The sequence below is a fragment of the Protopterus annectens genome, chromosome 2.part2 (genome assembly GCF_019279795.1).
Source record: "Protopterus annectens isolate FY-2018-M chromosome 2.part2, PAN1.0, whole genome shotgun sequence".
In the NCBI taxonomy this organism is placed as follows: domain Eukaryota; kingdom Metazoa; phylum Chordata; order Ceratodontiformes; family Protopteridae; genus Protopterus; species Protopterus annectens.
The window spans coordinates 1,120,435,388-1,120,459,564 of NC_056730.1; the positions used below are offsets into that span (position 1 = coordinate 1,120,435,388).

Genomic DNA, 24,177 nt, shown 5'->3' on the forward strand with positions numbered 1-24,177 from the left:
TTTGAGATTTAGTAATGTGCCATTTACTCAAAGCTTTATCTCTATTATAGGAGTATTTTTGGAGTTTTTTTTGTTAGGCATGGAGCAAATTTGGATTTTATTCTAATAGTCTTTTTTTTTTGGGGGGGGGGCTACTTTGTTTAGTATATTCAGGAAGGCAGAATTAAAGTATTTCACAACATCTTCTAAGGGGGAGATGTTTAAGTAGAACCCAAATGCAAAGTTTTAGAGTGTCTATGAATTCTTGGTGGTTAAAGTTAGTTTTGTTTTGTATAGGATGATAAGTGGCAAGCTTAGAAGGGTTTATTCTGTTTCTAATTAAGCAGGTGGGAAGATGAACACTAAGGGAATCTGAGAGAGAGCCAGAATGAAATTAAAGGTCGGGTCTATTTTTAAATATCCAGTCTAAGGTGGACTGCCTATTAAATGATTTATCTATCCTGGTATGGACTTGAATAGTTTGGGTAAAGACATGGAGGTTGGTGTGGTTGATGGGATTATCAGAATTACAGGTGATTCAGTCAATGTTGAAGCCACCCAAGATTATTGTTTCTTGGGGCAGTACTTTGGAGAACCAATCCAAAATATTTTCTAGTGTGGAGCTGTTCTGACCTGAAAAGGTATAGGATCCTAAAATATTTATATGCTTTTTAGCATTAAGTTTCAGTTGTGCAAAAATGATTTCTGCGTTATCAAAATTTTGGGCATTAAGTTCTATGGCTTCAAGAATGGAGTTATTTTTAAACAGAATAGCTGTTTCTCCACCCCTTTTGACCATTCGGTCTTGTCTTAGTATATTATATCCTGAGAATAGAATTATTTTGGATATATCAGGTTTTAGTCCAGTTTCTGTGATTAGAACAATATCTGGGGAATATATGGAAAGGATTGCATGTAGTTCATGGATTTTGTATGTAATTCTTCTGATTGTAATGTTTAATATTAAGAGGATTGATGATTTCATTGGGAAATGTGGTATGTGGTAGGTTTGGTTGTAAGGTTGGAATGGTATACTGTCTAGACTACTCTTGGGTCCTGGGTTAGGATGAATATCATCACTCAGAATACGTTTAGATAAAATGTCTAATACGGTTCTAATCATTTTGATTGTGTATTTGTCATATTTTAGGGAGATGTGGGGGTGTTTTGGTATGGGATTATAGTAAAGTTGAGTTAAGTTCACAAATATGGGAGCATATAATAATTATCTTATGCCAAACTTTGTGCGGGTAGTCATTTGAATTGGGATGAGAGTGGTTTGAATTATTTAGAAGGTTTCAGTAAGAAGCTAAATGTGTGGTTATTGATAAGGTCACTAAGGCAAGGCTATATAATGCTGTCATTTTGAGGTAGTGATTCATTAGTAGAATAGCTTGTCTGAAGCAGCTAAAATTGATATTAAAATTAGTATCAAATAAGCTACCCTTAGTCTATTGAATTAGACCTTGAATATAATTGATTTGATAACCTACTTTATCAAAGGTAGGGTATGCTTAGTAAAATACGTAGCACAGTAATATGGTAGTGCAGAACTTGTTTGATTGGATAATGATAGTTTGTGGGTGTGGTTAGTTTCAAATAAATGTAGGCGTAGTGAGATAGGTGGGAAATGGAGGTAAGGTATGGGAGTGGGTGGTAAAATGCACCCTTACAATTAAGTATAGAGGAGCAATTTTCAATTAGAGCACCTACATTAGTTTTAATCCAAACTTTTCCTTGATTTTCTGTTTATGTGCACCCTTGTTTCAGGTATGATTCATTGTTAGAAGGGATAGTGTCTCTGCTTGCAGATGTGGGGGGATGAGGAAACCAGTAAGACCGGATAATCTGCAAACTAGAATAAATTAAGGGATAATAATAACATTGTGGAATTTCAAACTGGCAATGTTGATAGATAACTCAGTAGTAAGCTGATTAAATAACAGCAAAGACAATCATGAAAAGAATACACTGCATGTTCTGACGACTAAATCATAAAGCCTACATGACAAAAGTACTTAGTGACATTTGATCATTTAGTTCACAAACAATGATATCACTGAGAAAAAGTACTTATAATAATGCAACAAGTCCTATCAAAATTGCAAACGCAAATATCTCTGAGCAAAAGGTAAGCATAACCATTCAATAAACCTTATACACTGAAATCTTAATAAAGGACCAGTGAATTTTCATTCAGTAGAAAAGGTTTGGATAAGTAGGCAGAAACAATGCAGTTTAGCTATGAGAGGTCAAATGCTAACATTAACAAGTCGATCTAAATACTTTCAAAGGAACAGTGAATTTTCATTCAGTAGAAAAGTTTGGATAAGTAGGGCGGCCACGGTGGTGCAGTGGTTAGCATTGCTGCCTCAGAGCAAGAGGTTCTCTGGTTCAATTCTTGGCTGGGGTGCCTTCTGTGTGGAGTCTGCATGTCCTCCCTGTGGTCACGTGGGTTTTCTCCGGGTGCTCCGGTTTCCTCCCACATCCCAAAGACATGCAGTAGGTGGATTGGACACTCTAAATTGGCCCTAGGTGTGAGTGTGTGCGTGCATGTGCCTTCTGTGGAAGATTGGGCGCCAGGATGGCAACTCGACACTGTAAAACTCCACTGCCAATCATGAGTGGAATGATGATCTGCTGTGGCAATCCCTAACCGGGAAAAAGCCTAAAGAAGAAGAAGAAAAGTTTGGATAAGTAGGCAAAACGATGCATTTTATCTGTGAGAGCTTAATTGCTAACATCAACAAGTAAAACTAAATACAATTTGACTGTTTATGAATTTCAGTACTTTAACACTACATAGGAATATGAAATAATGCTAAATATATAAATAGTAGCTGAAATAAATACATAGAGACAGGAGACACTAAACATTTAAGCTTACTTGTACAGGACCATATTCCAGGGAGACGACCAGCTGCAGTGGGAATCATATATGGCACCCAGGCCTTTTAAAAGCTTTTATACACTAATTCCCATGGGGGGCAGGTGATTAGGATAGATTACACTTAAGATCCTTGATGTAGTGTGTGAATATTTCAAAAAGCAATTAGCAACTTTACTAGCTAGTGTACATATCTAACAAAAAACTTGACCAGCCAAGGTAATGGGGACTATTCTGAAAATGGCAATGTTCTCTGAAATGCATATGTTGAGTACATAGTGTATATTTATCCCAGAGAAATGTCATGTCTTTTCCTTACTGCATGCCACTTAACTCCACAATGTTTATTTCTTGAATGAAAGCCATTTGTATTATGTACCTCTGCAGGGAAACATAGGGCCCGATTGCAAAAGACTTGTTCTCAGTACATCTTTTGGAATCTGGCCTCTGTAGTAAGCCTACTTACAGATAGGCCTTCCATCGAGGTAAGTCATTTACACTGAGAGCAACTCTTTTTGAATCTGGCCCATGATCTTTGCTGCTGAACAAAGACTAACCCATTAAGTCTGCTACATTATTACTACTAATGCGATAGTTTCAGTTGTAATACTTCATCAGGGTAGCCATAACGTCTGTGAAAAAAAATCACTGTGGGGTTCCTGAGCTGTATCCCCTTATTCTTGCAAACCCGTTTATGAAAGATGCTCACCTTACACTTTGTTAACATGTTTATCAACATATATTAAACAGTGAGAGGGATACACAATCAGTTATAAGAGTAAACAAACCATCACCATACACTTTGTTGAAGTATACTCTGGTGTGACCTTCTACCCCTTCTAGGGTTTGAATACTACTAAGTTCTTTAGTCTCTCTGTGAAGGCCTTATACCATTTTAGATGCTGTCCTACAGATGGCTTCATTCTGTGTATATTTTTAGAGAAATGGGTTCATCATAATTGCACACAGCATGTCAGAATGTGTTTAATCAGTAGCATAGCAATTTCTTCACTTCTACTACTAATGTCTCCCACTGTGCTATAAAGTATCCCACCAGACCCCCTTACTAAATTCTTAATGTTTATTGTCACTTTTAGGTCATTTGATGTGGCATCAATAAGACAAGACAAATAGGCCCTTCAATAAATAAACAATAATTAAAATGATTAATAATAAAAATATCTTTCCTTTATCCTACTATCTGTGCATATATATGTGTGTGTGTATATATATATATATATATATATATATATATATATATATATATATATATATATATATAGGGCTAGGACTATTCACTGAAAGCACATTTCACTGAAACACATTTGACTGTGCACAAATCACTGAAAGCACAATTCACTGAAAACACAGTTCACTGAAACACATCTCACTGAAAGTTATATATGGCCTTTTCCCCACTTTAGTGCGAGCCTGGAGTTAGAATATATAGTAAAGGGTGTGTGTGGATATATATTAAGTTTAGAAAAGAGTAATTTATTGAAATTGCACGTATCCATGTGTATAGTTCAAAATATTTAAAATAGGTGGGGGGGGGGCTACACCCCCCACACGCACACCCCAGTGCAGGGGGCTGTGTCCCCCACTATATATTCTAATTCCAGGGTCACACTACAGTGGGGAAAAGGCCATTTATAACTTTCAGTGAAATGTGCTTTCAGTGAATAGTCCTAGACCCATATATATATATATATATATATATATATATATATATATATATATATATATATATATATATATATATATATATATATATATATATATATATATATATATATATATATGGATCCAGGACTATTGAATGAAAGTTCAGTAGTCCAAATCCACAATCACTGAACACACTTTAACGAAAGTGCTTTCACCGAAAAAACCCTTTCGTTAAAATGTATTAAAAAAAAACACTAAATCTACTTTTATGCAGGGGGGCAAGCCCCCCTGCACCCCCTACTTTAATATTCTAACTCCGAGATCACACTACGGTGAGGAAAAGGGGAATATTCCTTTATCCGCACCATAATACGACCTCCGCAACAGGCATACTTACACGAAAGTGTTTTATCGGTGAAAAGTACTTTTGCGTAAGTATGCCCGGCTGATAGTAATTCGGTGATGTTGTCATTCTGGGATCAGTACAGCTCCCATATAAATGTATGTATATATATATATATATATATATATATATATATATATATATATATATATATCTTTCCATCTAATTCTTTCACCTACCCTTATTTTTTCACCTCCTAACCAGACTTTCTACTTTACCTTTTCTCTTTCCTCCATTTAAAGTCTCACTTTTTGTTTCAGTATCTTTCCATCATTCTCCTTCCTGTCTTTTTACCTATGAAATCAAAAATACTTTACTTTTTTCAGCATCTTCCCTCTATACTCTTTTCTGTCTTCACCACTGTACCAGTTCATGTAAATACTGTAAATGAGCTGTATTTTTTATTTGACATTTTGTTCTACCTTTATATTTGTTCTTGTTTGAAACTCATTGTATTATCTATTGCTTGTGACTACCTGTTTTTTTGTTTTTTGTTTTTTTTTTTTATTATATTGGTCTATGGACATTTTCTCCTTAGGACTCTGCTGGAAAGGTACTGCTGACCAGTCAGGCTATCCCAGTTAATAAAAGGAATGAATAAATATGCATTTTAAGAGACTTCTTAAAGATGTCTAGTGTAGGCTCTGAGAACCAGCAAGATTGGGAACTGAATTTCACAGATATCGAAATTACTAGGCAAAGTAATTTAAGCCTGAGTGCTCATGGTGAAACCTGGGAATCTTTAGCAGCCTGTTGAAGAAGGAGAATAGTTGGAAAGAAGACTTAGTGTGTCAGAAGGTCTTTAATACAGGAAGGCCTCAAATCATGGATGGCCTTGTATGTTAATATCAGTACCTTGTATTCTGACCAATAGGCCACAAACAGCCTGTCTAGAGAATGTAGCATGGCTGTTATATGGACGTACCAAGCAGTACTTCTCAGCAGATCAGAGCATTCCATGTAGCCTATGCCTAGGGTGGCACATTTACAGGTATGAAGTGCCAGAAAAAGGGCATTATAATAATCCAACTGTAAAAATGTCAAGAGATACACAGATTTAAAAATGTCCTCTTATGAGGCTTTAATCGGGTGATATTGTTAACAGTATAAAGCAAAGACTTCAGTATGGCTGTTACTTGGTCCAAAACTGACAGCAGATTATCAGGTAGTATAATGTTGAAATTACAGATGTGGGTCACAAAATCCAATCTGTTTCCTTCATAAGCAATTCAGCAGCAAGATAGGCAGTTGTACAGGGCATGAATAGTTACCACCTCAATCTTGTGAAAGCCAAAATAGACAACTACTCTTCATTCAGGCACAGACTACATCCATACTTTAAGTATTGAAAAGGCCAACACCCAGATCACAATGGGTCTAAGAGATCATGCAAAATTAAAATGATTCAAACTGCATGGTAACCACTTTCTCAATTAAGTTCACCAGCAAATGGTAGGTTAGAAAGGATGGTAATTGCTAAGACTTCATAAGTACAAAGACTGCTTCTTAAGTATGGGTAAGTAAAACCTCATTTATATTACAGGGGAAATGTCCATTAAGAATCTTGAAAAAAATGATACAGTGGAAGATATAATCGATCTAGCTGGAGTGAGATCAGACACAAAGATCAAAAGACACGTGACTAAAAAATCAGTCTCAAAATTTCAGTATAGTTAAAATAAGACCTGCAAGAAGATAAATCAGGTAGCAAATACAGAGGCCCTGAGGACATAGCCAGTCTACCATACGGAGAAGCAGTTGGTGATTGACCATATCAAAGGCCTTAGAGAGATCTAGGAAGAGAGCTGAGGTAAGTTTGTTATTGTTTTGATTGATGTTGATAGAGTTAGAGAAGGATACGAGGGCTGATGTGGTGCTGTGGTGTGGCCTAAAGCCATGCCGAGAGTTGGCCAGTAGTTTATTTTGGGTGAGATAGTGTATTAATTGGTTGTGGATGCACTTTTCCATACTTTTGGCCAGTGGTGGTAGTATGGCTGTTGGTCAGAAGTTTGAGAGGTCTAAAGAATTCCCTCCTTTATTATGGGTAATGACATGGGAAACCTTCCAGAGAGAAGGGATAGTGGCTTCAGTCAAGGGTGCGGTTTATTATGATGGAGACAGGGTATGCAATGGCATCTGCTCCTTTTGTAAATATTCTGGTGGGAGGAGATCAGCTGCCAGGGTAGTGGGCTTTAGTTTGTTAATAAGAGATCGGAAGGTCGATGTAGTTACAGGTTGGAAGGTGAAGGGGAGTGGGGTAGTGGTTGTGGAGGAGTTTTGAAAGGGGCTGGTGGGGGGTAGTTGGCTAGCTAGTGATTGGATGGTTTTGGTAAAAAATTTTTAATGATGTTAGCAGTTTTCTCTGGAGATTTAAGGTCACAGGGTGGGGGCATGGGGGTGGAAGTTTGGCCAGGGTGGAGCAGTTTGTTTATGCCTGCCCCAAATTTTTGCGGTTTGTTCTGGTGTTTTTGCTGAAGGTGTTGATAGAAGTCTTTTTTGTCTAATAATGTGGCTTTTTTGGTATCATTCCTTAGTTGTCAGAATGTAATATGGTCAAGTGGGTCTTTGGAAGTGTGCCAGTTGTCCCATGCTTTATTTCTTGCTATGATTTTGGTTTTGGTTACTTTAGAGAGCCAGGGGGCGGTCTTAGTTTTGGCTCTGAGGGTGCGGACAGGAGCGTGGGAATCTAGAATGGAGAGGAATTTAGAATTAAAATATTCTACAGCATCATCCAGTGGAAGTTCTTTAAGTATGACCCAATTGCATGCTCTGAGTTAATTCTGAAAGTCAGTGGAGTTAAAGTTCTTGTTTCTGACAGATTTATATAGAACTTGGTGGTGATTATATACTTTATGCTTAATGATGTAAGTGAGTAGGTGGTCACTTATATCATCTGGGAGGGTACCCGTGTTATACAGGTCTGGGTGATTGTTGATAAATATCCAGTCCAGGATACTGCCTCTGCAGCTGGATTTGTTTATTGTGGTGGTTGAGGATACAAGTTGGGTATAGCCGTGAAGGTTTATATGGGTGGTGGGAGATTCAGAGGAACAATTGTTCCAGTCAATATTGATGTCTCTTAACACCATAGTTTCTTGGGGGTATGTGTTGGAAAGCCATTGGAGGAAGTATTCTAGGGTATTTGCTTTGTTGCCTGGGGGGATATAAATGCAGGCAATGAATATAGTTTTACTTTTGTTAAGCTGTAGTTTCCTAACTAGGGCTTCTGCATTATCGAACAAGGGGGCGTTGTTATGGGGCTAGTGTGACATCTATTGTGTTTTTAAACAGAACTGCTACTCCTCCACCTTTCCTGGTATTTCAGTCTAGTCTACGTATGTTGTACCCTGGTGGGATAACCTCATCATTTTTAGTTCCTGGTTTTAGCCAGGTTTCTGTAAGACATAGCACATCAGGTAAGTAGGTGGCTAGTAGGCATTATGGACCTTGTTGTTAATACTCCTGATGTTTAGGTGACAGGTCAGGAGAGAGTTAGGGGACCTTGAGTTTGGCCATATGTTGAAGGTGGTAGTGGGCTGCGAGCTTGTGGGAAGGGTAGGTCCAGGGTTAGGGTGGATGTCTCCATCCCTCATCAGAATAAATTGTACAGTGATTAGTAGTTTCCCTAATAATAGGACTTGTCAAACCACTTACATGGGCTATTCAATATCAGTGTTCAAACAGGATTTGTGCTGAATGAATGAAAGACAGCAACAGTCATTTTCCTGCACAAGCACAGGGCATCAATGGACCCAGGGAATTATAGACCCATACGTCTGACCAGCCTCATCAGTAAGGGTATGGAGAGGATTATTATGGAATTAATAATTAGGTAGTCTACAAACTCTTGATCCAAACCAGTTTGATTTTATCAAGGGCATATCCTACCTGCTTAACCTGTTCGACTTCTTTAAAAAGGTTATTGAAACAATGGATGAGGAAGAATCAGTGCACACCACTTATCTACACCTCACAGATGTGTTCAACATCATCTTACACTCAGGTGTTGTTGATAAACTCTCCCAGTTAAATGTTAATGCCTATGTAATTCATTGGATATAGCAAATAGGTTCACAAACAGAACCCAGAAAATTAGGGTAGGTGGCTCTATCTCCTCTTAAAGTCATGTGTTCAGTCCTTGGGTCACTTCTTTTTGGCATTTATTTCTCAGAGGTCAAAGCTAATGTAAGGGGATTGTGGCTTTCCAAGTTTGCAGATGACTGTAAACTTGGTGTCGTCATAAACTGTTCAGAGAAGTTTCCCAGGACAAGAACATTGCCTTCTCAAGGGATATTTCTATATGATTAACTATATAACAGCATAATGCTCATCAAGTCCAAATTTGCCCACAAGCAGGATAGTACACTTCAACATTCCAGCCTTTGCACAACTCTAGTGAGAGAATGCTGCCTGTGGTTAAACCGTGACTTACAGTCTCCATTTAAAAAGAAGACATGTATGAAGTGAGCCAGTAAGATCTAGAACACCCTTGGCAACCTAATATTAAATCAGCTCAAGAGACTCTGGATCATGAACACTAAAGCACTGAAGGAACTAGTCAAGTCAAAAAAGTCATTTATAATGAAAGCACTTACATACCAAAACCTCACTCACTCAAGATAAGAGATGTACCGATAGGAATTGACATAGAAGTTAATTAAGTGGTGATCAGTCCATGGTGACCATACCAGCTTTAATGTCAAGGAAAATAAGTACAAGTTTTGTGGGTGTCAGTGGAAATCACCTGAAGAAAGTCAAGATCTCTCATAATAGAGAGCAGCAAGTCCTTTTATGTCTGCAGATACATTGGCAGTTATGGGAAGTGAGATAGATTAGTTTGTGCATGTGTGTTGTTAGAAATGCTCCTAACATTTTTGGCATAAAGTCTGTTAAGAGGAATTTGAGTTTAATTATGTAGCTATGAAGGCCTTTTGCTAACAGTTGGGATGTTGTATACTGAGAACTGCCAAGCCACACTAACACTAATAAAACACCACAATGCCCAGAAGCTGTAACCACCAAGCACACTTTTTCATATCAGTGGCATGTCACATTTCTGAATGTTGTCTAGCTTTTCTGCTCAAAGGTGAGTGCAGCTTGTGCCAGAACCCTTGTGCTTCCCATTATTTTCTGCCATTCACACATGTTTGATCTTTATTCTAATGTAAAACATTGAAATATTCTCACCTTTGATGCCTAAAATGCATAACGTGTTCCTGGGCTTGAGGGATCACAGGCCAGCAGCTGCACCACTACCTTATACTCCTTGGACAAGCAGACAGTATTAAAAACTATTATATGTGTCAGCACTTCAGCCCTAACCACCCATATAAAACAAGATAAAATGTCATCATAGTAAAGATAATGGTTTCTTTGGAGGGCAGAACAGCAGCAGGTTCCTTCCTGTGATTCTGAGTCTGTGTTAGACTGGCAGGGAGAAGGTTAGAGATCAGGAGACCAAGGCCTTATCTTATAGGTAGGTACTAGGCTATCGGCCCAAGGGCCTACGTAAGCCTAGCCAACAAGTTCCCTGGTTTATGCCACCCAAGAAAGTTATTTTCCTGTGCCACTGTCGGGCAGAGACACAGAAGTGATCCCTGGGGTGTATTTCCTATTTCCCATCCACTCATCAAGATTTTTCTTGAAGAGAGCTAATGAAGAACTTTGCTTGACATAGATGGGTAGCCTGTTCCAGAGTATGGGAAGTCTCTGGGACAGGAATCTATCACTCCAGCATGCCCTGTTTATAGTAGTGACAAGGTTTAGGTCCCTAGAGCGTGTAGCTCGGAGGGATTGGGATTTCTTTAGGTGTAGCATGTTGTCAAAGGAAAAAACTTCAAAGACCAATACACGTAAGGTTCAGTTAAGGCACTTTTAATTTACTTGCAGCAAGGAGACAAAAACATGCAAATACAAGGATTTGTCTAACTACTAACAGGAACTATGTTCATTCTTATACTGTTTTACAAGACATGGCCTTCTAAGCTGACGGAATCAAACACAACTTTCAGTATTGTTCTACAGCAGATGTTACTCAGATTTTCTGCTGACATGACTAGATTTGTGAGAAACTTTTGAGAAAAACAACCTGGCCTTGGTGACCATTAATCCGTTTACAAGCGTCTATTGTACAGTGTTACATTTCAAGGTACTTTTCTAATTCAGATACAAGCAAATGCTGATTGCAGTTCATATTTTCAAACAGGTTTTGTACTAATTATCTGTAACTTCTACAGCTGTGTATTTTCTCATGGCACAGCGGAACTTCTTGTCTAAGTTTCATACAAGTAGTATTGTTCTATTCATTATTTTCCTAATGCAAGCAGAAATCACCTGCTTCTCAGTAAATTTCCAAGGCACAAGCACGATTTTAGCTAACAATACAAGGTCAGAAAGCAACTGCAGTTTGTACAGATTTATGCAGTATGAAATAGAATAAATGTGTTAACACTTTTCAAGCTCTAAATGCACTAAACATATTGCTAATACACACATTAATACATATTTTTCTAACACATGTCCAACAGCTCTGAGTTTGAGATAGCTTTATATGTTAGGCAGAGATCACCTCGGAGTAGGCGATATGCTACGGAGTAAAGCTGGAGTTTTTTTAGGCAGTCAGTGTAGGTCATTTGTTTGAGGCCAGTAATCTGCTTTGTGAGGAACTTATGTGGCCTTTCTAGCTGCTGCAGATGTCTTGTGAGGTACATTCCAAAAGGGGCGTTGTACTCTATAATGGGTCTAATGAGTGATTAGTAGAGGGTAACGATGACCTCTTTTTTCCTGGATGAGAACCCCTTTATGATGAGGTGTGCCACGTAGAAGGACTTCCTGACTACTGTGACCTTGTGACTATCAAAGGAGAGACTACTGTCCACCTGGGTCCCAAGGTCTCTTATCACACATTCGGTGTTAAGTAGATTGCTGCCTATGTGGTAGTTCATGGGTACAGAGTTTTTACCAAAGGGGATGACACTGCACTTTTGGCATTGAGCTTGAGGCCATGGCTCTGACACCAGGCATCTGTCTCAGCGAGGCCCTTCTGTAGGATGTCCTCATCATTTGGGGACTTGACTATGGCTCCTAGTTTGCAGTCATCTGCGAACTTCTCACAAAGTCTATCCTTAGGACAGTCTTCCGCTCCTCAGGTGCTACCAGTTTTCTCTTTATTAGTTAGTGACTGAGCGATAGCTTATCACTGCCTGAAGACTGGGCCTTACATGAGGTGTCATCATTTACCTCTCCAAGCTGGAATGTCCATAGTTTGACATAAAGCATTCATTGACCTCACAGATGTGAGGGGGGGGCATTTTTGGGCTGTTTTAAGCAAAGAACAATGAACCAGATCCAGTCTGAGATAACTCAAGAGGATAACGGAAATTTGGGGACGACTACAATCCTCCCTTGCTGCAGTGTTTATGTTTTCTGATAAAGTTGCTGTAACAAACAAATTCCTTTGTAATGAAAAGGCAGTTAGTATGCAAGAGAAAATTCTAGAGATGTTATAAGAAAAGGATATCATCAGAATGTTGTGGTTAAAACTCTTATTTGCTATTACATGGAAGCTAGACCACCAGCATGCCTCTGAAATGACATTTCTTAGGTGATGATTCCAGTTTTGAGAGAGGCAGAGCAGAGGATGTACTCCACCATTAAAGGTATCACATATAGTTTCTTGGAAGGCATTTCATGGAGTGCTTGAGAAGAGATATCCCCATTAGTTTAAGACTACATTCAAGAGCAGTGATATCCTTGGCAGAGCAGATCAGTTCTCTGGCCCTGCACAGACCTTTAAAGGGCCACAGTAGTTTACCAAACTATTTTGCCTTTGTTTTATACAACTGTAGTGGGGCTTAGAAACATATTCTCTGAAAAACGCTGTGGGAATTATTGCAGAAGTATGAAGTTCTGTTAGGTGCTAGTACCCCCAGAGTATGAGCTGTGTCATCATACTTGGTGTTAGGAAGAGAGTTGTTACACCCTGTATAACATGAAGTGCTCTCTTCTGAATTTATTTATATGTATATCCATAGACCAGAGCATACACTTCTCACTGATTTATTTTACAATATTTGAGCAGTCAGGTAAAGAAGCTTCTGTGGTGCTGAGAAAGAGTGGTTATGTAATTCAAATGAAGTACAAAGATGAGTAATCCCCTTCCCACAGCCCTTGTGATGAAGTGTCCTTGCCCTCCTATAAAAAATTAAAAAAAAAGATGCTACTGATACTTGCCAAGCCCAGTCACACTAACATAGGGACAGGTTTGCATATATAAAATAATTAACACTCTCAGTTCCAGGGTCAGATATTCAAAAGGCAGCAGTTGCAGAGTGAACTTTCATAGTTTCTTGTAAGATTGCTCTCTGACCTCCCCTTAACTCTCATTTACCACAGCAACTAAAAAGCAAAAGACAAGGGTAGGATCTGCAAAATACAAACGGAGGCCTATCAGTTATCAGCCTTGGCATCCCATAACATGGCTTTTGTGGGGTACTGGAGCAGGGAATGAATGGGCAAAAGCTAAAACAGAGGGTTTTCTGGTGTGCATGTGTGAGGGCAATCATAACAAAGGAAAATAATGTCTCATTATTTCTTTTTGATATGTTTACTACTGCATTCTTTAGGCATTTGTCAGTCTTTTATAAAGTCAAAGTCCTCTGAAAGTCTAGCACATTTACTCTAATATGGCTTGATTTTGTGGCTCCACTGAAATTTACTCGCACCCAGTAGAAAAATTGTATTTCTAAATCTGTAATACTGTCTCTCACCTCATTTGAAAGTGCCTCATTTAAAGTTATCCTCTCTTCCATATATTCCAAATCAAGTTGTTTTTGGTATTCTCCAGGAAGGTCATCAAAAAGACGTTACATTTGGAGTGGCCAGCTCAGTTAAGACTGGCTACTTTAGGCTGACGTAAATAGCCAACATTTTTAGCAAATTTACATATAACTAAACAAATAAACAGCTCACGCAGATCATGATAAAGTAGGCATCTTCATATATTCTATCTATACAAGCTAACCCATTGTATATTTCAGCACTTTTTATGTGTATTACCTGTTGAAATGTGAAATATACTCTTGGCAGAATTAATCGTTTCTACTTCATGGTCTGTACTTCTAAGTTGCTGACTTGTGTACGTCATAATAACTACCAGTTACAAATGTGATTTTATACAGTGGATTACAGAATAGTTAATTTTCTTCAGAGAGCTAAGTGCCCGCACTTCTCATCAGGTGCTATGACTCCTACTCCCCCTAACAAATTATAATCTCCTCTTGTTGCACAACAAGAAAGAAAAAGACATTTTGGCAACAAAGACAAAATTCATCTGCTGACTGGAAATTAAAGTCAGCCTGTTCTAAGTCAGACAGGCTGACATCTAAAATGTGTCCCTGTTTTGGGTAGTTGAATCAAAAGTGTTTCAATTGGAAATGCCATTCAAATATTTTGGTCCCTTTTTGACAGCAGTTCTCATTTTTCATCCATTTTAAGAATGCTTTTTGTCAGTCCTTGACATTTTCCTCTCTTGAAATGGTGATCTGTATAAAGCTGCCCATTTTGTCTCCAAGGTGAAATACAGTGTTTCTGACACTCCTCCATCAGTCTGTAGTTACAGTGTCTCCTTATCTTTTGTTACATAAGTGCTCAGTGCCCGTCTTGTTTTCCCTTCCTGTTCTTGTGCAGATTGTGTTTCTCTTGTTCTTGTATCCCAGCAATGGTTCTTCACGTACCATGTTTTTGTGACTCAGAAATCCAGGTCTTTTTTTCCACCAAGTAACATTTTAAACCATTTCACCAAACTCTAGTGTCACTAACCTGAATGTACTCCAGTCATTTGAAATAGTGGACTGGGCTATGCTCTGAGTGGCCCATCACTCAGTTGGTCTAGCCTGTCTGGGGTTATGACCATATAAAGATTCACATATAGTCAATGGGTTTTCTCTGTGATACCATAAGGACTAGGGAGATGGGCATCTGCAATATTTACAGATCACAACTGTCACAGATGCTTTGCAGCACAAGTGTGGGGCTGGAGATACTCCCTTATGCAACTGGCCTAAGCAATGCTTTTCACTTTATGGCTCTAACCCTTTGTGACTCCTGGGTGTTGTGATTCTAAGTGATTGCCACAGAGCTTGCAGGCAGCACCTTGTCCTACAACATCCATCCAGAACAGTAAATCCTTTGCTACTCAATCTCTCTCACCCCTACTACAAGTATAGCCCTCAGTCACTTCAGAGTATCAGTAATGCAGAGAAAGTCCCTCCATCTGTATTAATTAATCACATTTATGGCCAATGAATTTCCTTCCTTCCTTCCTTCCTTCCTTCCTTCCTTCCTTCCTTCCTTCCTTCCTTCCTTCCTTCCTTCCTTCCTTCCTTCCTCTTGCCCCTTTCCTTCTCTTGTAGCTTTAGTCTACCCCCTCTGCCTTGTAAGCTATCTAAATATGTGTCTACATGACTAAGTTTACTAAGCTCCCTGCTTTGTGGGAGTCATGATGCATACCTCTTGTCATTAATATCAGGATACACTAGCTTTTTAACAAAATAATACTTTATTCTATCCAAAATGAAAGCATGATACAAATGATAACACTTTACCCATCTTGAATACACTGGTTAACATGCACTATTTAATACCTTAAAGGATACAATCCTCCTTAAAACAACAATGCTATACAACTGTCTCAGAATGAGAATGGGTATAATACAGATTAACAGCATGTACAGACTAAAGCAGCACTACATTATTTCTTGTCACATCTCCCCCTCCTAAGGTGTGAAAAACAGCTCTCTGACATTTCAAAATATGAGATACATACACAGCCAATGCCCACATGCATTAAACACTCTGGACTGATCCAATCAAGGCACACATTCAACTTCTTTGAATGCTATTAGTTATGCAATGCTCTAAACATTTTAACATATGTTAAGTATGATTATTCACAAAACATTACAATTAAGGTAGACATTATTAAGCAAAATATTTTCAACAAGAAAAAAATCATACTGTCACCTATCTGACCATTTTACTCAGTTGCACTCTATATAGTAAATCAGTACTTTAACTTCTCTCACAGTATGCATCATTCGCACAGCGAAGGACCTAGAGCTAGAATTGCACTCTGTGGAAGGAAAATTATTAGACAAACAATTATAGCAAACAGTGTTATGACTGGGGTCACTCTGCAAAGTAGTATTAACAAAATCAGGAAGAGTCACGCTCGGATGGACAGTACCTGGTTTGCCATCAAACATTGTGGATTTTGAACTGCCACCCCTGTCTCAAATACTGGGTTACCAAAATGCCCTCAAGGGGACAAGAACACTCTTACTAAATGTTGACCTGGTTGTCCTTAGCACAAACCCTTTAGGTTTACTCCCTGGCACACAGCATTCAGATTGAGGCTTATGAGAAACAACTTGAATATGTCCCTGATTTTATCTAACTATGGTGCCATCCTCTGTTTGCATCATATAAGACTTAGGATCATTAGTTTTCTGCACTGCAGCACCTGTTGTGTTCCAATTTTCTTTCCTTCTAACTTCAGATGTATTGTTTGGCCTGGTTATAGGATAGGTAGTAGTTGTGCAGAAAAGAGCCTGACATAAAACAGCATCATAGGTTCATAGGTTCATAGGTAGGTACTAGGCTATTGGCCCTAGGGCATGATTAAGCCTAGCCAACATGTTACGGCGTTCGCTTCCCACATGGTTTAGTTACCTGCGCCTCTGTTGAGCAGGGCCACAGAAGTGATTCCCAGGGTGAATTTCCTGTTTCCCATCCACTCATCAAGATTCTTCATGAAGAGTACTAATGAGGAGCTCTGCCTCACCTGTATGGGGACCTTATTCCAGAGCAAGGGGAGTCTCTGGGACATGAATCCATCCCTCCAACACATCCTGTTTATTGTTGAGATAAGGTTTAGGTCCCTTGAGTGTGTAGCTCGGGTGTATTGGGTTTTCCTTAGGTGGAGCATTTCCAGCAATTCTGGGTTTGACATAGCCTTGTATGTCAGGCAGAGATCACCTCTGAGTAGCCGGTATGTGACCAAGTACAGTTTGAGTTTTTTTAGCCTCATGGCATAGGGCATCTGTTTAAAGTCTGTTATCCTCTTTGTGAGGTATTTTTGAGGCTTCTCCAGTTGTTGCAGGTGTCTTGCAAGGTACATCCTGAATGGGGCATTATATTCAATAACGGGTCTAATGAGTGATGAGTAGAGGGGGACAATAACATCCTTTTTCCTAGATGCAAACCCCTTTGTGATAAGGTGGGCCATGTAGAAGGATTTTCTAACCACTTTAGCGATATGGTTGTCAAAGGAGAGGTTGCTATCCACCTGAGTCCCTAGGTCTTTTATCACACTCTCTGTGTTAAGTGGGTTGCCACCTAGTTGTAATTCATGGGTACTTGGTTTTTCCCAAAAGGGATGACAATGCACTTTTTGGCATTTAGCTTGAGGCCATGATTTTGGCACCATATATCTGTATCAGTGAGACCGTTTTGGAGGGTGTCTACATCAGTAGAATTCTCAATTATGGTACCCAGTTTGCAGTCATCTGCGAACTTTATTAGCCATAGTCCCTCCGTGTTTGCTTGTACTTCAGAGAAGTAGATACCAGACAGGAGGGGTCCCAAGGCTGAGCCCTGTGGTACTCCAGTTGTCACAGGTTTGGAGTTGGATCTAGCGTTTCCTATTCTCACTGAATGAGTTCTATCCTTGAGCCAGTTAGCAACCCATCTTGTAATGTAGGGGTTTATAATTAGGTTGGTGAGTTTGTCTATAATTCCCAAATGGGGGATTGTATCGAAGGCCTTTTCAAGGTCAAGGTATGCTGTGTGGACCACTTTTCCCTCATCTATTGCTTTAGTAACCACCTCGAAGAAGTCAACCAGGTTTAGGAGACATGACCTTCCCTTTACAAACCCACACTGGGTAGGGTCTATGGTTTGTAGGTTCCCAATGTCGTTGTTTATGAGTTCCATGATGATGCACTCCATGGCCTTGCAGACAAGGCTTGTTAGGCTGATGGGGCGGTAGTTCCCGGAGTCAGTGGTGGCACCTCCCTTGTGGAGTGGGATAACTGTTGCTGTATGCCACTCAGTGGGCACATAGCCTGTGGTGAGGCTGCAGTTGAACATGGTATTAAGGTAAGGGATTAATTAGTTTTGGAGTTCATGTAACATGCAGTCTGGGATGCTGTCTGGACCCATAGATGCTGTGTTCTTTTGCTTTGGAGAGTGCTATTTTCACCTGGGTGTCTGTGATTTTTGGGACAGCAGCCTTCTGGTATGGATATGGGCCTTTTAGAGGGTGAGGGTGGATTAAAATTTGCACTAAACCTGCCTGCCAACATGTTGGCAATATCAGTTGGTTCCGTGAATTTAGAACCACTATCCTGTAGTTCAGAGCAGATCTGAGAGTTGCTATTTAGATTCTTGACATACCTAAAAATGCTTTGTGGTTGTCTTTGGTGTCTGTTGCGATTTTTCTTTCAAAGCTCGCCTTAGAGGATTTTATAAGGGTTCTTAGCTTTTTACTGAGGTTGGTCAGGGAGCACTTCCATTCCTGGGTTTTTACTCTTTTTTGTAATAATTTCTTCATTCTATTATAGAGCTTATTTATGGCCGGGGTCCACCAGACTGGTTTTGGAGAAGTGGGTCTCAGTCTTGTTTGGGATAGCACAGTCCATGCACTCATGTAAGTGCTTGTAGAGTGCTTTTGTGTAGGATACAGCAGATTCAATCATATTGACATTCTGAGAGGGAGTAACAAAGTTTGCCATCTCTGTCTTGAGTAGCATAAAGTTTGCTTTGGAGAAGTTTTTCACCGTTGTTTACTTGGGGGAGGGGGGGCGGTAAGTGGATATCTAAGGTGATGAGTTTATGGTCTGATCTGACCAATGAGGAATTTACCTCAGGTGTGGAGCACTTGTCCCCCATGTTGGTGATGACCAAGTCCAGTATATTGTTTCTCCTTGTGGGGGTGTTTATAAGCTAGTCCAGGGCATTTGAGTTAATATATTCCAGGAAGCGCTGAGCAAAGGTATTAGTGCTTCTGTAGTTTTCTCAGTTGCTGTTTGGGTAATTAAAATCACCTAGTATTAGGGTGTTCGGTTGGACCTTCATGTTTTCCAGTACCTCGAGGAATGAGGAGTGGGTGTCTTGGGGCAGGGATGGTGATCTGTAGCAAGCTACAATCTGGATTGCAGTTTTGCCCATTGTCAGTTGTACTTGGATGATCTCCGAGGCATCATACTTTGCAACCAGTCTGGAGGTGTGGTTATCCATGATGAATATGGATACGTCTCCTCCCTTTGTATTTCGGTCCGGGTTTTGTGGCCGAAATGTGTGGTATGAGTTGCAGACTGGAATCGCTGGGGTGCTCTCTTGAGCCTTGAACCAGGTCTTTGTTACTGCACAGATATCGATGTTCTCCATTTTGAGGAGTGCCTCAAGAGAGTGTATTTTGAGGTTTCAACTCCTAGCGTTGAGCAGCATGACCCTCAGTTTTTTGTCACTAGTACTTATTATGATGGTGGGTTTGTCTTTTGAGCCTTGCCTAAAAAAAGGCACACTGGAGGTGGCAAGAGCCTTTGCCAGTATCCTGAATCCCAGGGGTGACAGGTGCAAGCCATCTCTGGCGAAGCATTGAAGCTTGTCGAGCATGTCATCCCAGGCAGACAGATACTGGATCCCCTTTGAATGACACCAGAAACTAAGCTAATTGTTGAAATTTATCATTTTATCCTTGTACTGAGGTATCATTCTTGGTGAGGGTAAGATGCTACTCAGGGCTAGGATCATACCTGCCTTGGTTACATAATCAGAGAGCTCTTCTATGTCCCTTTTCATGTAATCCAGGGAGGTACATTTCAGGTCATTCACAGCAACATGGACAATGACAGAGTCATATTTGTACTTGTTGTGGATGACCTGAGTGCCTGGGTAATGTGGCGGATTCTGGTGCCCGAAAAGCAACTGACAGTGACCTTCTCTTTGTCCAGCCTGGTGAGTGGGACATCAGTGTGCCTGACTATGGAGTCACCTATTACAAGTGTGTTAGGTATGGTGTTTTGCCTTAAGGGCTGTGGTTGTGTGGCACACTGGTTGCTGTGTGTTTGTGGGTGTAGGTTGCTTGTGTGTCTGCTTTGGAGGTCTCTGTTGTTTCCACAGATTTTTATTTAGAGCTTCCAAATATGTCTTTGTGTATTTATGTGTGGGATTTTCAGTTGCTTGTTTGGTGGGTCTATGTGAAGTAATTGGGGTGTTGCAGGTTGGTACCTTTTCCTCATGACTGTCAATTCCAGTCATGGCTGGAGAGAGCTTTGCCTCAAGTTTGACTGTGTAAGTGCATCTCTCACAGATTTTGGTGTCATGTGGTAGGAGAGGGTTGTCTGTGTACATGAGGCAGTTGTGACACTGTCTCAGGATGTCCAGATTCATCAGGTGAACAGGAGAATACACTGGGAGCTGGCTCTTGGACATGCTTTAATGGGTTGAGGAACTTATTCTTGTTTACCTGGAGGGAGAGTAATTAGACTGTTCCCTACAAACAATTGTTGGGGATCACGCAATATAGTTTGTTAGTGCTTCTGTCACTTTTTTGTAACAAGTGCTAGTCAGAAAGCGCTGATTTGAGTGCTTGAGTGCAGGGATTTACTATCAGTACAGATCAGGTGCAGGGTAAACTACAGCTGAATTGAGTGCTTAGAACGAGAGAAGGCTAGTTTCAAGGGAAAAATTGAGGTGCAGACTTTATGGCTCCGGGAATAATTTAACCCTAGCTAACTGGTGCTGCCCGGAGCACAAAAATTACGGTTTTTATAGCAGGAAGATCAAAAGAGATATAATTAGCCCAAACGGGCCAATAAAGCTACAATTTCTGAGTAGAAACCACTCCTCCAGAGACAGATAGGCAGCCCAAGGTTCACCACTCTCACTGATGAACAAACAAACTTACTTCCACCTTAGTAAGGTATGGGTAAGACAGAAACTAAAACACTACCCAGAAGTCAGCAAAATCTGAAATCCAGATACACTTAGGTATAGAAAGGCGGGAAACTAGAGTAGAGAAAGTATTTTTTGGGTTTTTTTTTTTTTGTTTTTTAAGAAGAAATAGAGCAAATACAGTTAAAACAGTACTTTTTAAACAGAAAACAGCTATCGCACTTGAGTGTGTAGGAAAATAAAGTAAAACAGCTAAATATACACTTGCAAATGATTTTAAAAAGTGCAGTCACAAAAAGGTGCAGTAAACAGATTTAAATGCTTTAAAAGTTTCAGAAGCTCTAAAAACAGAGTGTTTAGGTGGAAATAAGATTAAAAATCAAACCAGCAGTCACAAATCAGTGCAAAGTCTCCTTTTTTCTCTACTGCTGTAGGGCTCTGCAGGACACCAGGTGGGCTCTTGCTGAGGCGATACTAGTGCAAAAAACGCGCAATTACAGTTTTTATAGCAGGAAGATCAAAAGAGATAGAATTAGCCCAAACTGGCCAATAAAGAAACCACTTCTCCAGAGACAGATAGGCAGCCCAAGGTTCACCACTCTCACTGATGAACAAACAAACTTCCTTCCACCTTAGTAAGGTATGGGTAACACAGAAACTAAAACACTACCCAGAAGTCAGCAAAATCTGAAATCCGGATACAACTAGGTATAGAAAGGTGGGAAACTAGAGTAGATGTGTGGAAATTGTAAATAAAAATATTGAAAAGGAGGGGACCAAGTATAGAGCCTTGAGGAATTCCATTAGATGAGTTAATATAGGAAGAGATAAAGTTTTGCCATTTGAAGGCCTGTTGCCTGCCTTTAGATAGGTAGAGAACCAGTTGAGAGTAGTGGAAGAAAATCTAAAGTTAGTGAGTTGTGATAGTAGCAAAAGCGTGGGAAACAGTATCAAATGCATTTGATATGTCTAAGAATACGGTAGATACTACTTTTCTGTTGTCACAAGCTCTGTTAACAGAATCCAGGAAAGAAATAGGGGCAGTGGTAGTGCTGTGGCCTGGTCTGAAACCATTTTGTGTTGAGGATAGGAGGTCGTTATGTAGTAGACAGGGCCTCAGCTGAATGTGAATGCACTTTTCCAACATCTTAGAGCTAGGGGATATCACAGTAATAGCCCTTGTTCACTTGATTTCTGTGAATAAGAAAGTTTAGTTGCCTGTCTGCTTCAACATTAGACACAATAGTCACTGAATTCAGGAAAACACTTTCTGAGCATTATTTTCGTTTTTATTCTTAGACACAACTTCTTTAATTTTCTTACAAACTATAGAAATATGTCTGAGACTTACATTCACCTAAAATGGCAATGGTTGTAATACATACCCATGGTATGTACAGACTCTAGCAACTCTACATCACGTCTCACCCCACTTAAGGGTGGATCTGAATTGCAAGCCTGTTTGTGCAGTTGTGTAGCTCAAAAAAGTCATAAGTGAGGTACTTAATTTTATTTGCTAGATATTGCTTTTCACCTAAACAGTTGCAGATGATTATCCACTACTGCAGAATTATGACTGATTCTTGTTAGTATTGCATTCTGCTTGTTATAACTTATGTTCATAAACTTTGATGAGGTGCTGTAAACAAAGTTTCGTTTAGCTGATATTTCTATGGCAGCATTCTGATACATCCTGAAACATATGCATACAAGTTATCGATCTTTCTGAAGAGAACCCTTTATTTAGTGTTGTGTAAACTCAAAATTCAGGAAGCTGATTTGTTTTATAATAGAGACACTGGTCTAATAAAAAAGGTGAAAAAATATTTTCTTGTTGCCTTGTCAAAAGAACTAATATAACAATAAAACTCTATTTCTTTGTGTTTATGTTAAGGTGATGACAAGTTCACAGCCACGCACATCAAAGGCCCACACATTGCCATTTAGAAAGCATCCTGGACTATTGCACCTAGAAAGTTGTGGAGATCTGAGCACATTTACAAAAGACGAATGTCGTCGAGTAGAAAGACGGGAACAAAGAACACAGCATGAACGACCTCACAGTCTAATTGAAGTTGTGCAAGAAACTGTCCTTTAAATATATATATATATATATATATATATATATATATATATATATATATATATATATAATGTAATGTCACACTGGCTGATAATGAAGAAAAAACAGGAGTCATTGAAAGAGGTGTACCAGAACATTACAGCAAAATGGTCTATCCTTATGCAGCATGTCATTTTGTGCCACCAGTATATATAAGTTTCAGAGAGGAAATAACATCCTCTAACTTGAGAATGTGCCATAATGTAAAAGGTAGCACTTTTCTTACAGAACAGAAGAAAAGGGTCAGAGTATATGTAATTCTATTCCTCATACATATACCTCATGTGAATTTTAACACCAGTGAACCTTCAATGTATAACAAGGAATTAAGAAACTGTGTGTATATATTTACTGTACATATATCCGTGTGCCGATGTGTATATATGTATGAAAGATAAGAATAAAATGCATATATCTATATTTAATTAAGACAACATACTGTTTCAAATAATTTCATCATGTAGAAGGTGGTAGGACCTTGAATTAGGAGGTCATATCTACCCTTATTCAGAACTCTTCGCATTAGAATTTACCCATGGTATAGGCAGAGATTGGTTGAAGTCTCTCATTTACCTTTGACAGTTGCTAGTTCCTTTCTCAGTAGACTCAGACATTTAATTTTCCTCTAATTATTTAATATCAAATCTCTAATATCTGTCTTTATAGTTTCAAAATCTATTATAGATTTGTTCAAGGAGCCGTACCCTCCTTCACTTACCAAATGCATATTTGCATGCAATGATAATAAATGCCACTTTTTAAGGTGTCTGGCTTCTTCGACATGTACTGAAATACCCTTTTCCAGTTTTTATCTCTGTGACTGTTCATTGGTCAGTCACTAATTTCAGTATGTGCTCTCATAAACATCCAGCTCATACCAGCTTGTTGCCCACAATGTCAGCTCATACTGTTTGTAAACTCTGTCCTTTATGAAGTGTAAACCTTAAAACAAAAGCCATTTTTCAAAGCCATGAAACTGGTAAAAGTAATTTTAATGGCATGTTTTGGCTGTATTAGGGTGGGAATGTGTAGCTGTTACTTCTTATTTATGCACCTCTAACTCAGATATCATTCATCACTCTGTCATGCATGACATCAAAGGGTCAAGGTGCACTATTTGACAGTTACAAGTCGCAGATGCACTCACGTGTTGTTTTGCTGCAC

General features: G+C 39.3%; 1 protein-coding gene across 2 annotated transcripts in view; it reads left to right on the plus strand.

Annotated features, from left to right (window-relative positions):
• Positions 1-23,438, plus strand: part of FAM189A2 (family with sequence similarity 189 member A2) — a 1,031,909-nt gene extending 1,008,471 nt beyond the window's left edge. For both annotated transcript variants that reach the window (XM_044064351.1, XM_044064352.1), the window contains exon 11: positions 22,786-23,438. In XM_044064351.1, coding sequence (XP_043920286.1) covers positions 22,786-22,989 — 204 coding nt within the window. In that variant the 3' untranslated portion in view covers positions 22,990-23,438. The remainder of the gene's footprint in view (positions 1-22,785) is intronic.
• The last annotated feature ends 739 nt before the right edge of the window (positions 23,439-24,177 follow it).